The 15882-nt window shown below is 42.4% G+C and overlaps 1 protein-coding gene across 1 annotated transcript; it reads left to right on the plus strand.

Moving 5' to 3' along the window:
* The first annotated feature begins 6 nt into the window (after window positions 1-6).
* TMC7 (transmembrane channel like 7) lies at window positions 7-15441 on the plus strand. The gene is made up of 15 exons (XM_026083207.1): window positions 7-44; window positions 2412-2560; window positions 2928-3095; window positions 3266-3351; window positions 3893-4038; window positions 4605-4752; window positions 6230-6403; window positions 7768-7925; window positions 8878-8995; window positions 9537-9634; window positions 9971-10154; window positions 10994-11124; window positions 11404-11559; window positions 12972-13050; window positions 14190-15441. Exons 3-15 carry the CDS (start codon window positions 3008-3010, stop codon window positions 14247-14249), a joined length of 1626 nt encoding a protein of 541 aa, XP_025938992.1. The 5' UTR covers window positions 7-44; window positions 2412-2560; window positions 2928-3007; the 3' UTR covers window positions 14250-15441.
* Window positions 15442-15882: the final 441 nt, after the last annotated feature.

Genomic DNA, 15882 nt, shown 5'->3' on the forward strand with positions numbered 1-15882 from the left:
CCCCGGGAGCGGCCGCTGCCCCTCGCCGAGAAGCGGCGGCTCAGGTTGGCTTCCGCGCGGCTGCTTGCGGCGCCGCCGTGCTCGCGGCTGAGAACGGCCTGCGGCGGCGCGACCGCCTCTCGCTGCCTGCCGGGGCTCTGCGTTCGCGGGGGCCGTCCTGAGGCTCCCTGTGTGCGCCGGGGGCTTCGCTGCCTGCTCTCCGAGTGCTGCCCTTCGTCCTGGCGCATCCCCAGAGTGCAGAACCTGTGTGCTTTCTCTCATGCGGCTCTCTCCGTGCTCGGAAAGAGCTTTTTAACATCTTTTTGTCTTTTTTCCTGATCCTTTTCTACGTCGCCGCGAGCTGTGAGCTCGGCAGCCCTGGGCGGGAGGGACGGCACGCGTCGCCCCCCCGGCGCCTTCCAGCCTGAGGGGGCCTGCGCGTCCCCGGCCCTGCTGGCAGGCTGGCGGCTCCTCTGAGGAGAGAGGACGTGGTGTGTTTGTGCAGCGTTGTCGGAGAATAACAGAACCTTTAACTTAGGTGCTTCCTGGTCGTGGTGGAGCAGGGGAGAGGTGAAGGTGCCGCCAGGATCGGGTCCTCCGCGCAGAGCTCGCTCGCTTGCGAGAGCGACGGGAAATGGGGAAGGCCGGGATGGGGCAACTGAGCTGGGAGAGCGCTCTGCTGCAGCCCGGCTTCGAGCAGCTGAGTCCTGCGGGCTGTAGAGAGGAGCTGCAGGAGATCTGGGTCATGGTGGAGGAAAGTGCTGAAAGCACGGAGTCGTGTTTGACGGGGGGTACGTAAAGCCGAGTTCCTCGAGGAAAAGGATTTGCAGCTCTCATCGCCCCCAGATTCCGATGGGGCTTCTTGGCGCTCCTGCGGATCAGCGCTTCTGTGGGGACCGTGCAGCCGCTGCCAGCGCAGAGCGCATGATGAGGAGTGTCCTGAGGACTGGACACTGATCGTCTGTGGCGCGGACCAGCGTGCGGCCCACGCCTCTGTTTAGCATGCAGACCAAACACAGGCCACACAGTTCTCCACAGCGCCCGCTGAAAACACTGTGTGCTGTAGCCTGTAGTTTCCATTAACTGAAATCTTTTGATAATTGCTGCATTTGCACTTAAAGATGAGGTCATCTGCTGCCTCTTTGCTTGTGGCAAATTGGTTTAATTCAGATTCCTGCCAAAATACTAATTTTTGCCTTCAGCTGAGTAGATGAGGGACACTGTCAACACAGAGCACTCTTGGCCCTAGCTGTGCCCCCGGTGCTATACACAAGTAATTCAGTGAGTCACTTATGCAAATAAGTAGCTTTGTGTACAAAGTACGTACAAAATTGGAGCCTTTGTCTTCTACCTTTGCTCAGCCTCCTTGTGGGTCATTCACCGCTGCCCTTTAGCGGCATCAGAGGCTGGAACAGCATTCTCTGCATGCGAGCCACTTTTCAGGCTAAATATCTGGGGGGGGGGGGGGGGGGGTTTGTTTGTTGTCTTTTATGGCTTTCTAAAAGAAAGAACGAAATGCAAGCTCTGAGCCACTCAGAATTCTCCTTGTACCTGTTACTGAGCATGCAGCAATTTTTTTACAGTGAAAATTTACGCATGTGGTGTGAAAATCTAGGAGGAGTTCCTGAAAAATGACAAAAAAAAATCTGCACAGTTTGCAGTACATGCTTGGTGCTAGTTTGCAGCTTATCATTAGAATATTTCGCCCCCCCCACCTGCAAAGAAATAATGTTTCAAATTCATTAAATCAGCATTTTCTTGTGATTTTTTTCAAAGCATTATAAAAAACGAATAATTAAAAAAATTAATTTTGATAACATTTGTCTTGTGTTATGTACAAGAATGCAATACAAAGGTAAAATGATAAAATCCAAATTGGATGTGTAAATGTCTTTGTAGTGCCATATGTATATATAAAATATATATATATTTTGAACTTTTTCTTCACAACATATTTGGAATTTCCATTCTGACTTTGAGGTCTTTTAATTTTCTATAAAAGAAAAATTTCTATTTTGAACAGGTGTAACTTTTAATATTAAGTAATTTAAAAACTTTGAGCATCAGGGTGAAGGTACTTTGGTCAGAATTTCTGAGGAAAGTATCTTTTCTGACTTTTCCAGCCATTTGTGAATATGAAATTCTCAACAGAAACGTCACTAAACATCGCTGCAGGACATACAGCTGCACATCGCTGTGTTGTGCTGTTGTCAGGTGGATTTTCTTTTTTCTGTGAGAGCACTTGTTGTGATTGAATTAACGTGCTGTCACAGTTAACAAGAGGAGAAGATGGGGACAGCTAGCGTATGTTACCCCACCTTTTTGCACAATGATATCCCTCTGAAGGCTCCAAGCAGGATCCATTGTGCTAGACCCTGTTGCATGTAGTGAAAAAGTAATTCTTCTGCTTAGTTATATTTCTTGTTTCTTAGGGAGTTTCAGCAGGCTGATATAAAATACTTATCTGGATGGAATCAGTGGAAAAGAAGTAGCCGTAAATCGTGGAAAAAAGTCTTTGATGAAGCCAAGGAGGTGTTATCTTACCTGGAGCTTTGGCGACATGATATTCACAGCATAGAAGGTATTTGTCTTGTTATTGTGGTTTCTGCTGTTTCAACCTGCTTCTGTTATTGATAGCGTGTAGTTTTACATGTGTGCGCATAGTTTCAGATATATAACTATATGTGTCTGAGGAGTTGCCTGCTTCCCTTAGTATTGCTGAAAATATGGAGAAAATCCATGAAGGAGTAGATGGAAATATGTTGGATAAAAAGATAAAGTTATGTTTCCATTTCAGTTATACTGCTATGAACCCAGAACAATTAAAACTAGTGTCAGTAATATTTCTTCCTAGTTCAGTATAACTGAAATTATAATCTACTCCTTTTTTATTTATTTATTTTTAAATACATCTTAATTAGTAACTCACACATTTTTTTTATTCCCAGGGAAATTTGGAACTGGCATCCAGTCCTACTTCTCCTTTCTGCGTTTTCTGGTCCTGCTGAATTTTGTAATATTTACCCTGATGTTCAGTTTTGTTACCCTTCCCAGCATCATTTCTAAATATGGAATTTTCAACAGTAGCTTTGATGAAATTCCTGCAAAGAGCATAGGTAACCATCTTCTCCATGTTCTGTTACTGTTTGTAAGATTCTGGTCCTCCCCCCGGCTCCCAAAAAGACAAGCATTTGCTTTGTAAGAGCTTGTCACATTTGAACTGACTGCATCTCACAGTTTAATGGGTATTTCTATTCTACTGACTTCTCCGATCTTTCTTTGGCAGAGCCTCACTGCACGGTTTATACACCTAGTGGTAATAAAGGTCTCATTTACTTCTATACTTACCCCAAAGATTTGCTCAGTGGCACTGTAAGTGATCAGATATTATTTTTAAGTTTTTAAGTCTGGTATAATATGTCAAATGTGAAAAGATTTGTACTTGGGGAACGATGTTTTGATAATTTTGAGAAACGGTAAGGCAACATTGGGGTAAAATGGTAAAGTATCACTGGGAAGGTGAGTTTCCAAACTGGCTTTTACTGAGAGTACATTGAGGTCCGGTTGGTCCCATGCTGCAGCCTGTTCTGCTCCTCCCCAGCTGCTAAATGTTTCATTTTCTGGAGCACGCTTCCTATTGTGCTCTCTGTGTAGGGTCTTGGCGTCCTTGTCACAGGGCTCTTTGATTGGAGAGGGGAGGGATTTAAGCGTGCAATGTCTACGTTGGTTTGTTAGAGGCAATGTCAGTATTTAGAAGCTACAGGCTGCCATAGGTTGCTTGGGGCCTCAGTAGGAATTTTTTTTTTTTTTTTAACAAGTGTACAAAATGCTTGATTAAAACCAGGTTAGATTTAACTGAGTAGTTGTTGCTGCTGTTACAAATTCTATTTAAACTTCTTTTTTTTTCTCACAGGGATTCCTGGAAATGACAAGTTTGTTTTATGGCTATTACACAATAGATGCTGCTTGGATCAGTATCTTTAGGTACAACTTACCACTAGCATACCTGCTGACTACATTTGCTTACCTTGCATTAAGTCTCCTCTGGATAATAAAAAGGTAAAGATATTGATGTATTTTATTTACTGCTACCTGTTGCAGAGCTTACATTGCATTCTCACCTGTAGGTAGCACGCTGAATTACAAAACTGTTTTGTATGGAAGTGGAGAATCCTCTGCCAGTTCTGTTATATCTTTGAGGATGCAGCACCACAGTAGCCTTTGTCTGGCTGTCGGGGAGCTGAGCCAGCAAAAAACTAATAATTCGAAAATATAATTATAAGTTATTTAAAACAAATGAACCAAAAAAAGATACACTAGTTTTTCAGCTCAGTTTCCTGAGCCAGTTCCTTGTGGTGTCAGAAAAGCATTGCATGATGTGAGAATGTGTGAATGTGGCCAAGTGCAGAGGGAAGTAATTCATATCAATCCTGGATTCAGTTGACTTTGGTTGCTGCAGAACCTCACACCAAAGGTTCCTAGAGACTTGCTGATACAAAGTAAATATGGCTGGTTGCCCTTAGAGGGATCGCTTAGCCTTTGAGCCTGGTTGCTTGAAGTGTGGAGTTTTTTGTTTTTCTGTGGATTAAATACTTCTTTTTAAGTAAATTTGCATTTTTCTCTAGGTCTGTGGAAGGATTTAAGCAGAACTTGGTGCATGATGAAGATCAATTTCAGAGTTACTGTAACAAAGTCTTTGCAGGCTGGGACTTCTGCATTACAGATCTAAATGCAGCACGGCTAAAACATCGCAGCTTGCAATATGAGCTCAAGGTGAGTAACTTTCATGTTTTTCTTTCATTATGGTTTGATACAGCTTAGATGGCTACAAAGAGGGATATGTGACAGATAATGGACTGGGGATAATAAAGATTAGAGTAGCGTATATTCAGGGCGGGTGGGGAACCCACATCCTCTTGCATGCTTTCTAAATAGCAAGAATTGTGGTGCAACATGAGAAGGATTGGTGCTGAGGTTGAAGGCCATCCTCGCATCCACCAGGGTCTGAAGCCAACCTGTTAACTGCTTTTCTGCCTCTTCCTCACACTCCAGTTATGCTTCCTGTGTTAGTTTCTACATAATCCAACTGGAAAAGCTATTCCAGCTGTGGGCAAAACCCTTGGGAATCAGTTTGGGTATGCTGGGTTGTAAGTCTGTAAGCAGTTGTTTAAGGAGAAATAAAATGCAGATGATACTTTTCATACAAATTAAGAGCCCTGTTGCTGGTAGAAAGCTACTGTAAATTTTTTACAAGGCATCTTTATGACACGTATATACATACAAAAACATAGATGCAGCTAATACATGTCTGAAATCATAAAGCACTCTGAAGAGATAATCTGAAAGGCCTTTCTGGTGACAGCAGTACTTTGTTTGCCCTCTGCCTGTACACTGGAAACAGAGATTTGTGTGGTGAAACAAGGACCTTTGAAAAGATATTTCCAGTCACCATGTTTCTACTTCAAACCACAAAGCAATAATAATTGATTTCATAAATTACAGTGAGTTGTTTTCCATTCCACTAAAGTTCACAGTCATCTTCTGCCATACAACCAGAGCCTCCTTCACTTATCGTGCTTTTTTGCCTGTATAACCCACACCTTAGAAAAATCCACCTCTTAATATTACTGTCTGATGGAAAGATGTCCACAGAAAATACCCAGTTTACTGAGGCTGTGCCCAAGTTACTTGCCTTCACAGGCAGTATTACATTTTTGCATCAGCTAAGGTGAAACATAGCAAGTTTGCCTGACCAGCTGCTCAAAGGTGTGCTTCCTTCTGTGCCATCCCCAATTTTTTTCTCCTTCACAAAGAGAACAAGCTTGAGTCGTAGGGCTGAGGACTGTTTACCTACCTGTAGAAGCGTGAAGACAAGAGTGGACTGATTTACCTGTTTCGCAGGTTAGTACCAAGCTGTCTGAATCAGTCTCTCATAATAGACAGGGAAGTTGTCTTTCTGTCCTCAAGGAGATATGTTACTGGAATAGTAAAGATAAGAGACTACCAGACAGTTGTTTTCAGCTAGAGGGCCCCCAGCCTGGTGAGCCTGAGCACACCGACTGGGGCTTCCACTCCCACACGAACCGGTGTAAGTCAGTGGAAGGGCACTCTTGCTTCAGGGGGTTTGGGCAGGCTGTGGAGTGATTGTCCTGGAACAGACTGTAGGTTGTACCTCCTGGAGGTAGGAGACACAGTGGCAGTATTTTATACTGCACCAGAAAACTGCACATTCTTTTTCTTCTGTTTGTAGACAGATTTGGAAGAAGAAAGACTGAAGCAAAAAATAGCTGACAGGACAATGAAAGACAAGCTACGCATCTACTCTCTGAGAATATTTCTAAATATAATTGTCCTCGCAGTTTTATCAGGATGTTTTTACTCTATTTATAGAGCAACTGTCTTCTCTCAGGGAAATATCTCCAATGTAAGTATCAGACATGACATCAGGACAAACTGCAATAGGGGACTGGTGATCAGAGCAAGAGGAACTATTGCAAAAGAGTCAAGTATCTTAATATAGCGCCTTTCTTGCAGGGGATCTGAAAACACTTGCTTTCTGTAGAGGCAGAATTTGTTTAGCAGGAGGGAGCAAGAAGGATCAAGAAGCATGTACAAGAAAGAGCAGTGATGTCTCCCTTTGATACAGAGACTACAGTGTCATGCCTTGGAGCTAGTGCAGCTGCCAAGAAAAGCAACCCTCATTCTTCTCCCTGTGTAACTGTTCTCACCTCTGTGCTCTGCTGGTAAAAATGCTTGTCTGGGCAGTAAACTAGCTCAGGGAACTGATCTGGATTAAAATAAACTTCCTTATGGTCAGTTCATTGATTTGGTTTGCGGCTCAGCTGCAAAAAAGAACAGCCAGGCAGGGACTAGTAAAGATTATGATCTGTATTGTGGCTTGAGTTACAGTTGTGTGGGGAAACAGGAAGACTTTAAGCAGGGAGCACTTTGCAGAAGAATAGGTTCTTGCATCATTAGTGAAGAGAATCTGGTTAGGCTGCATTGTTCACCCTCTGCAGGTCAAACTGTTGGGAAGAGCAGTTCAGAAGCGGAAAAAGAGCAGCCAACGGTGCCAAATAACAGTAATTACGTTCTCTGGAGGACCCCTGGAATTGAATTAGCCTTATATGAATAGGGGTTGCACTTTTTTGTCCCCTCTGTATTAGTGATGTGATGGGCACTGGCTGTGTCTGGGGAAAGGTATGCTCTCTGTGCACCTAACTCTTAACTTCTGTGAAGTGCCAGGATTGCAGAGGGAGAAGCAGGGAATGGGGACTAAAGAGACGTTTGTGTCTAAGGTACTGTTTGAGGGCAGAGAAGAGGATAGGGCAGCACTGAACAACTTGGAGGAGAGCTTCAGGAGTTCATATCTTGACCTTGCTGAAGTGAGCACATAGAGGAGGTTCTTAAGGTGATAGGAAAGTCAGAGGAGCTGCTTGGGGCCAGAGGGAGTAACTGGAGACATGTCTGAACTTTGGCATAAGACGCAAGCCTTGGGGAAATAAATGAACTTTGTCAAACAGAAGCCTTGGGGAAGCACTAAAATATTAATAGCAAGAGAAGGGATGTAGTTACTGGTGAAGGGATGAGGAGAAAGTAAGGGTTTGTATCAGCAGCTTCAGAGATAGTAGTGGGCAGGCTTGTAGTTCCAAATATGGGTGGAGGCTGAAGTCAAAGATGTTACCTGAGTGCTGGACAGGGAAGACTTGTGGGTAGCTGGAGAGAGCATAATGTCAGAAATGTGTGTTTGTGTGTGGTATTACCTTTCTCTCATCTCTTCCTGTACAGAATGGCAACAATATGAACTTTGAAGCTAATCTCTTGGTACAGTATTTGCCTTCCATAGTGATCACGTTGGCCAACTTCATTGCTCCTCAGATCTTTTCAGTTCTAATCAGACTTGAAGATTATTCACCAGCCTTTGAAATCAGGCTGACACTGATGAGGTAAGCATGTTCTTATCATCACCTTGGACATTTCAACAGCTTTTTCCTGGCAGAAGCATTGTAAACATTCAGATGTCAAGAAGCAAATAGGCTTGACTCCCTGCCACAGATGGCCTGGACACTGGAAGCCACGAAGACGTTGGTTTCTGTTTAGTTGTAAATTTTCATTTTAAATCTGGAAGCAATCTCCTATTTTGATGGCAGTGCAGTGCAGTTATTTCAGTTTCCAGGTTTCTCTCTCAATCCCATCTAGCTGTGTGAGATGGATATCTTCAGCAGCCTGAGTAATTAGTAGGGAAGTCCTGCCTGCAGAACTATAAGCTCACGCTGCTTTGTGTGCAGCATTTCCTTGGATGAACGAGCATGAGTGCACGGCAATCAACTTCACTCGTATTACAATGCTGCAGAGCAGAGACTGAAGCATGACTTTGCTCCAGACAGAAGTTAAAAGCTTTGGGGTATTTTAAGCTTTTAAGGTATTCTAAGGCATGAAGAACTGGAATTTGGCAGAAAAAGGTGATAAGATTCAGGCTGAAGCATCTGAGCTCTGTCAAGTCCCTGTGCTTAGTATTTCCTGTTTGGCTAAGTGCCTCTGAGTGCACCCAAGAGGAAGTGCTGCACACAGAGCGTTGTTACCTGGCCTCCAAAACAGCACTTGAGAGAATAGCAGCCCATTGCTAGTTCAAGGTCAGCAACTGAAATGATCTAGGAGCAATAGTGAGAAAAGAAGCAATGGACTGTAGCGTAAAGCAGGGAAGGTGAAAAGCGACTGAACCTATTACTGAAGAAAGAAATATGTTTGTTTTCTAGCTGATCATTCTGTTAAAGCTTTGTGCAACACTTTCGCATTTAGAGCTCCATGCAGCTTCCTTGGACTCCTATGCAAGTTGAGTCAGGTGCTGGAATGGCTCTTTTTTGACAGGTTTGGAATCAGGTTTTGCCTCTCTTCCAGGTGTGTCTTTGTGCGGTTGGCCAACATCGGTGTTCTCTTATTCTCGCTGTGGAGTCAGATCTCCTACTGTGCCACTGAGAAGTGTAAAGCTTGTGGATACAATTACGAACTCTATCCTGTAAGCAGATTTATCTTGGTCTTTAATCATCTGAACCTGTGATTAGAGGTTCTTCTTTCCATGTGACTTGCTTGCCTGTGGGTGTTCAGAATCAGATCTGGGGTTGCCATTCATGTTATGCCTTGTGCTGATTCTTACTGCTTGATATAAAGCAGTAAAGTTCTTTGTATACATACCATATACCTTTCCTTTAGCTAAAAACTCTGATGAGTTTTGGTCCAGTGACAGATTATCAGCTAACCTAGACCTTCTGACTACCATGAGGATTATCTGAGTTATCTGTGTTTTGACACCACTTGTGTTATGGTGTTTTGCACCAATGAGACGAACGTCTTTCCTCTTTTAAAAAACAAAAAACAAAAAACAAAAAAAACCTTGGAAGCTCTAGAACAGTTAAAAGCATTTTAGAAACAGGAGTTAATAGGATTTGAACTTTATGGTGTTAGTTGATTTAGAAGTTTGTTGTTTTAGTGACTGACAGATTTTTTTTCCCCTTTATATTTAGACTTCTAATCCTGTTTTTCCTGCCTTCTTTTTATAGTGCTGGGAATCTCAAGTTGGGCAAGAAATGTATAAATTGTTGATATTTGATTTTATTATAATTGTTGCCGTGACTCTATTTGTGGACTTTCCTAGAAAGTGAGTATCACTACCTTTTGAGCATGCTTTTGCAGAATGACTTATGAAACACAAGTTTCATTTTTCCATTATTTATTCCCCATATTTCCAACCAGATTTCCAGTTTTAAAATAAAATAGAAACATACTTCTGGTGATTTGATTACTTGTGTTTGCTAGTCAAATAGCTGTGTAGTTTCCAATATTTGAATCTTTGTTTCTTCGGGCATTTTTCTGTTACATTGCCTAATGCTTTAATGTTAAATTTCTGCATGTTCCAAATATGCATTTCAAATATGCTAGGATTCAGCTAAACTCCATAACTTCACTCTTGAACTAATGATGTTCTCTATTTTAGGTTGTTAGTTACTTACTGCTCTTGTAAGCCAGTTCAGTGGTGTGGTTTGCAGGAATTTGGAATTTCTGACAATGTCCTGGAAATCATTTATGGGCAGACTATCTGCTGGATTGGAACCTTCTATTCACCGCTTCTTCCAGCAATAGCAACCGTGAAATACTTTATCGTCTTTTATATTAAAAAGGTAATGAAGGTGTGTGATAAATGAAGACAATTGAGTGCACCTCTGTGGTTTTTGTAAGTAAAGCTGATTTTTAAAGAAAACAGAAACCCAAGGATGCAGTGTACTGGAAAAGAGGTAATAGAATTCCATGTTCTTTTGTTTTTTTGCTTTTAAGAAAAGGTAGAGTTTTGCTTTGAAGTGATGAAGAAAAACAGTATTTTTAATGACTACTGCATCAATTATTTGTCTAGTTCTGTAAGAAAATTATGCTATATAGTAAAGCTAATTTATAACACTTTTTTGCAATGGTCTGTTTACTAGCAACAGAGCTTAGAACTTGGACAAGATTTTGCCAAGTAAAACAAAAAAAAAATTAGTTCAATCCTAAACAAAATGGAAAATCCAAGTTGGTTTGGAAGTTCAAGACCTGTTTTTTGCATATTGGAAGTTTTGCTTTATGACCAGACAGTTCCTTCTGTGCAGTAAATTCATACTAATATGTGTCCACCCCTTCTTGCTGGTAATTCAAAACTGAAGGGTGTGACCTAGATCACGCACCACATGACTGATCTCTGTTGACTTTGTGCAAGTGTGTGAGGCCCTCTGGAACAAACCCTTGACCCAAAATAGGAGACATTGAGTGCTACTGGAATGTGAAGTATTTCTGCCTTAGCCCTTTTCAGTCCATGTACATCAAAGGAAGGTTATGTAGTGGTAGCTGGTAGCATGTTTGAGGATGGAGAATTGAGATGGTGGGGAAGGTGTAATTGGACTTATGTATTTAGGTATATTTATTTAGATATTTCTATATATTTATATATTTACATATATATTTAGTCTTGCTCTCTTTCCTTCTTCAGATTAGTTTGATTCACACACGTAAACCTTCATCTAGGCCTATCAGAGCATCAAGTTCCAATTTTTTCTTCTTGGTGGTGCTACTGATTGGGCTCATCTTGGCTTTTATCCCTTTGGGAATCAGCATAGCACAGTAAGTGACAATTTAACTTTTATGAAATTGATGTTTGCTTTAATGCTAAGGTTGTTAGTTCCCTAAAAGCAGACATGCAACTTTGGATTGATAAATTAGAATAAAATATGTTTGTGTTTAATAAATTATATTATTACTTAGTCCATACACATAAAAATTACTCTTTTAAAGGCAAAGTGTATTTTTACACCATGGGGAAAACGGTGTTGGGATTGTTTTGGATTATTTTATCTTTACGTTTTGGTGCAGCATCTCTTTTCTGTTCTGGTTCTCTGCCAGTATCCCCTCCTCTAAGGCGTGTGGGCCGTTCAGGAATTTTAACACTTCTTGGGCAGTTGTTCCACATACCATACTTGGGTTTCCAACTGGTTTGCAGAAGGTCCTTTATGGTATAGCATCAGAAGCCTTTGCAGTGCCTTTTTTTATGGTTATCTGGTAAGTACTCTGGAGACTTGATTTAGTTGTGCAGCTGCATGGTTCATTTCCTTCCTTACTGAACTGATACCAAATAAGTATTAGACCACACTTGCTGTCTGCAGTCAGAGGCATCACAGCCCATAGCAAGCCTTAGTTCTTTTGTCTTTGCCCGTTATTCACATTCCTTAACTTTATTCCCTTTCCTCCTGGATGTCCCATATCCCTCACTTGTCTTTCTCAAAAGTATTAGCTACCAATCATTCTGCAAAATGATGTTTTAAGCCCTGTGGTCACAAATCCTGTCCACAAACCTTGGTAAAAAACAGTCATTCTATAATGTAAAATTCAATATAGAATCATAGAATGGTTAAGGTTGGAAGGCATCTCTGGTTATCACCTAGTCCAGCCCCCCTGCTCAAAGCAGGTTCAGCTAGAGCAGGTTGCCCAGGACCATGTCCAGTCGGGTTTTGAATATCTCCAAGGATGGAGATTCTGTAACTTCTCTGTTCCAGTGATTGATCACCTTTACAGTAAAAAAAGTTTTTGTTTTTTTTACTTATGTACAGATTTTTTTTTTGTTTCAGTGTAACCTAACTATTTTCAGATCTTAGAGCCTTGTTACATGAGACTTTCTGTAACTTCTGCACTTGAGAAACCATGTGATTTATTTCAGGTTCCACCCACCATTTCTTCCTGAACACATGCTTATGTGTTCTCCTGTACTGTCATTGTATACACAGGAAATATTACGTCCTCTGTTTTGGTTGATGGTGGGTTATTATATTTGGGGTGAAGGCGAGATAAAACCCAGAGTCCCGAAGGTCTTTCTAATAGTATATCATAAGACCTGTGTAACAGATGGAGGGGAAGTTGCATTTCTACTCTAATACTTATTATTTGGAAAAGAAAAAATGTGATTTACATAGGCATTTGTGACATTCTAGTTCTTGCTACTGCTCTTTATGATTTCATGTACTGTGGATAATATTCTGGGTCACAGATTGCCTCAGAAGTACATGCTATAAGGAGTTGGTGCAGTTTTGCTCTGTAGCTGTTTACCATAGTTACAAACCACAATGAGCATCCCCTCCCTCCCTCCCCCCCCATCTTTAGAGCAGGGTAGGAACCGACAGTCTAGAAACAGCTGTTGGGACACAATCTGTAACATCTGCAGGATGCCCTGCCTCTGCATCCTCTGGCGCTCGGTCCCTCCCTGCTGACAGCACAAATATCTCAGTAGATGCTTTCAGTCAGGGCCATGCCCTGTCTTCCCATGCTGTATGTTGCTTTCCCCCGTCCCCCCCAGTAGCTTCTCTTCTGTCTGAAGTGAATGCCCGAAACGAAAATTCCTCTGGCCCGTAACAGCCTTTTTCTGACTAATTCTGTCTTTTGTATGATGCTAATGTGTAATGCTGGTTTGCTGTTTGCAGCCTCGTTATGTTCTATTTCATTGCCTTGGCTGGAGCACACAAACGAGTTGTTGAGCAGCTGAGGGAACAACTGGTTATGGTAAGATTTGACACGCTACTTTTTTTTTGCACTGCTTAAGCTTTCTTTGTGTGTTGCATCAGTGATCAGACATGCAGAGGAGCAGCAGTTTTCTTAGTATTCTTCCAATTATTTGGTGTTTGGACAGGCAATGAAGAAAGTTTTACAAGTTATACAGGAAAAATCCCAAGCACTAAAGCATTCTTCGGTCTGGTTGGTTTACTTGGGTATCAGCAGCAACTGCAGCAAGGCCCAGTTATATCAGCCCACGCACGTGTGAGACAGGGTGTGCCTCTATGGTGTGGTGTCCCTGTTCTTCACCCATGCTCTTGCTTCCTATGTGTGTGTTTGATCCTGCCAAAGTAGGACCTGAATCTTGTGCTTTCTGTCCCCTCCACCGTTTTACACAAACCCCATCTCCCTTTGCTTCTCCACTCTCCCAAACAAGCACCCTGTTCTTCCTACCTCATCACGTTTGGTCTGTTCCCTGAGTGCAGGTCCCAGCACTGCCTGCAACAGATACTCAACGTGCAGCAAGAGGTGGAGCAAGTCACCACTAACAAATCTTTTGGAGAAGGTTGCCAGCGCAGATCTGCTTATTTACAGGCCATCAGTGGCTGCTGCCATGCACTGGTTTGATAGCATTCATGTGCCATGTTCTGAGAAGCTCTGCTCAAGCCAAAATCTAGCCTTGATAGTAAGGCTTTCCAAGCTTTTTAGGAAGTAGCCCCTCTTTTAGTGCATGTTTCTTTTAAATATGGCATTTAAATATGGCATTGTAAGAAAACCAGCGAGTTGAGCAGATATATTGAAGAGTAAGTGATTTAGGAGCAACATTCTTGCTGATTTGTGAAGGACTCCCTATCTCATAACTCCTCTCTTGGCAGTACAGTTTTAAAGTTTTAGGTGTGTGTCAGATGTTTTTACTAGGCCCAATACAGAACTATTAACATGTGACCTAACATGAGGTGAATGAAGTCAAGACTGTTACAAACTTAAAATTGTTTAGGCAACTGAGAGAGTGTGCAGAGCCACTAATCAGGTTAGCATGTAGTGAGTGCACCACTATATTTCTAATAATGACATGAGCTGCGTAGAGATCATTTGTAGTTCCTTCTTTTGTTTATCTAAAAGGTGCAGTTTTTATTCTGTCTTTCCAGGAGAGTCGTGACAAGCTGTTCCTAATCAGAAAGATAACAGAAGCTCAGAAGCATACTTGAAAACCACAAAAAGCCAGAAGAACTTGACTTCATGAAACTTCCAGAACCACTAGATTAGAGTAGAAATATCTACAGCACTTAAACTGAATAGCTGACGAGCACCCTGACCCTGCAGTCTATGTAATGAATACTTATAGTCTTAATGTTGATTATGCTAGTGGGGCTTAAAGTTTCCAAGACTTGAAATTTAACTTACTTGTACCATATTAGCCCTGTCCAAAAAAGTCAATGATAGGATGCTTTATTGCTACTAGAGTTTCAAGGTTGTCGGTGTTTATGTTAAATCCCAGTATTTCCAGGGATTTGGGGTAAAATGTGCTCAGAACTGAGATTCCATTTAGAAACTCTTTGAAGTGCTTTTATAAATTATGCTTAAGAATTGGGAGGGGGGGGTAAGGCGAGGAGGAGCTATTTTACATATTTGCAACTCACTTCTCTTTTAAAACCAAAGCAAAAGAAACATTTAAGTCAGTATTTTGAAACAGTGCATTGGAGGGAAAATATTGCAAGGGTTTTAAATCGTTTTTCTAAATATTTCTCTAAATTTTAGAGTAGAGACTTAGATCTTTTGCTCTGGAATAGCAACTGCAGTCGAACACTAGATAACTGACCAAAATGGTTTAGAAAAAAACAAGCAGATAAAGGAATTCTGAATAAATACTGGAAGAAACCACCAGCTGCCCGAAGGCGGCATGGTGTACATCTCTAACACTGGTGTCATGGCTGTGCTGCCAGTCCTGCCGCTGGGCGTTCACCTTTGTTTAAACCTGTGAGGCTTTGTGACTTGAGTTTTATTCTGCCTACAAACATCTCGAATGCTGTTCTTTCTGTTCTAAAATGTGAATGCTTGAGAGTTAAATTATTTATAATACAGAAATACAACCTTCAGAAACTTTTACATGCCAGTATCCTTTAAATTCACCATGATTCTTCTCTCTTAAATGAATTGAGGGAGCTGTGTGGCTCTCAGAGACCGATATTTCTAAGCAGCCTGCTGATTTTTTTTTCCTTTATTTGAAGATTGTGGTTCTGTTAACCAGAATTCTCTACAGAAAATCCTTATCTACATTACTTGAAAGTTGTAGTACAGCTAATAAGTGAGATGATGTATTCTTTTTAAATAATATTTTGGATTTTTTTCTGTCTTCTTTTTCAAGAAAGTAACATGCAATAAATGACTCCATTTTTATAATGATGTTTCCGATGCTTTTGAAAATAGTCTTTTCTCGAACACTGAAAGTCAGTGGACCTGCGGAGGTTCTGTCGCTTTTTTAACTTTGTGTCAGGTGAAGCCTGGGCGCGCTGCCCGCCCGCGGCGCGAGCACAACCGCTTCTCAGCCGCGGCTCCGCAGGGGCCCTCGCTTCCCCCGCGCCCGACAGCTGCCGCGGCGGGCCCGTTCCCATGGCAGCCGGGCAACGCCGGCCCTGACTGGCAGCTCCGCTGCTCAGTGCGGAGCCGGGGGGGAGCGCCGGGCAGCCAATCGGAGGCGGATGGGGCGGGACGAGGGCGGAGCGCGGGCGCTCGGCCGGCCGCTGGTGATGACGTTGCGGTGGGGCGACGCGCCCGAGGAGGCGGCGGGGTCAGCGGGATGGCGGCGGCGCCGGTTCTGCGGCGGTCGCTGGCGCGGTGCCG

The sequence above is a fragment of the Apteryx rowi genome, unplaced genomic scaffold (assembly GCF_003343035.1).
Source record: "Apteryx rowi isolate R43461 unplaced genomic scaffold, aptRow1 scaffold_6, whole genome shotgun sequence".
Taxonomy (NCBI): Eukaryota; Metazoa; Chordata; class Aves; order Apterygiformes; family Apterygidae; genus Apteryx; species Apteryx rowi.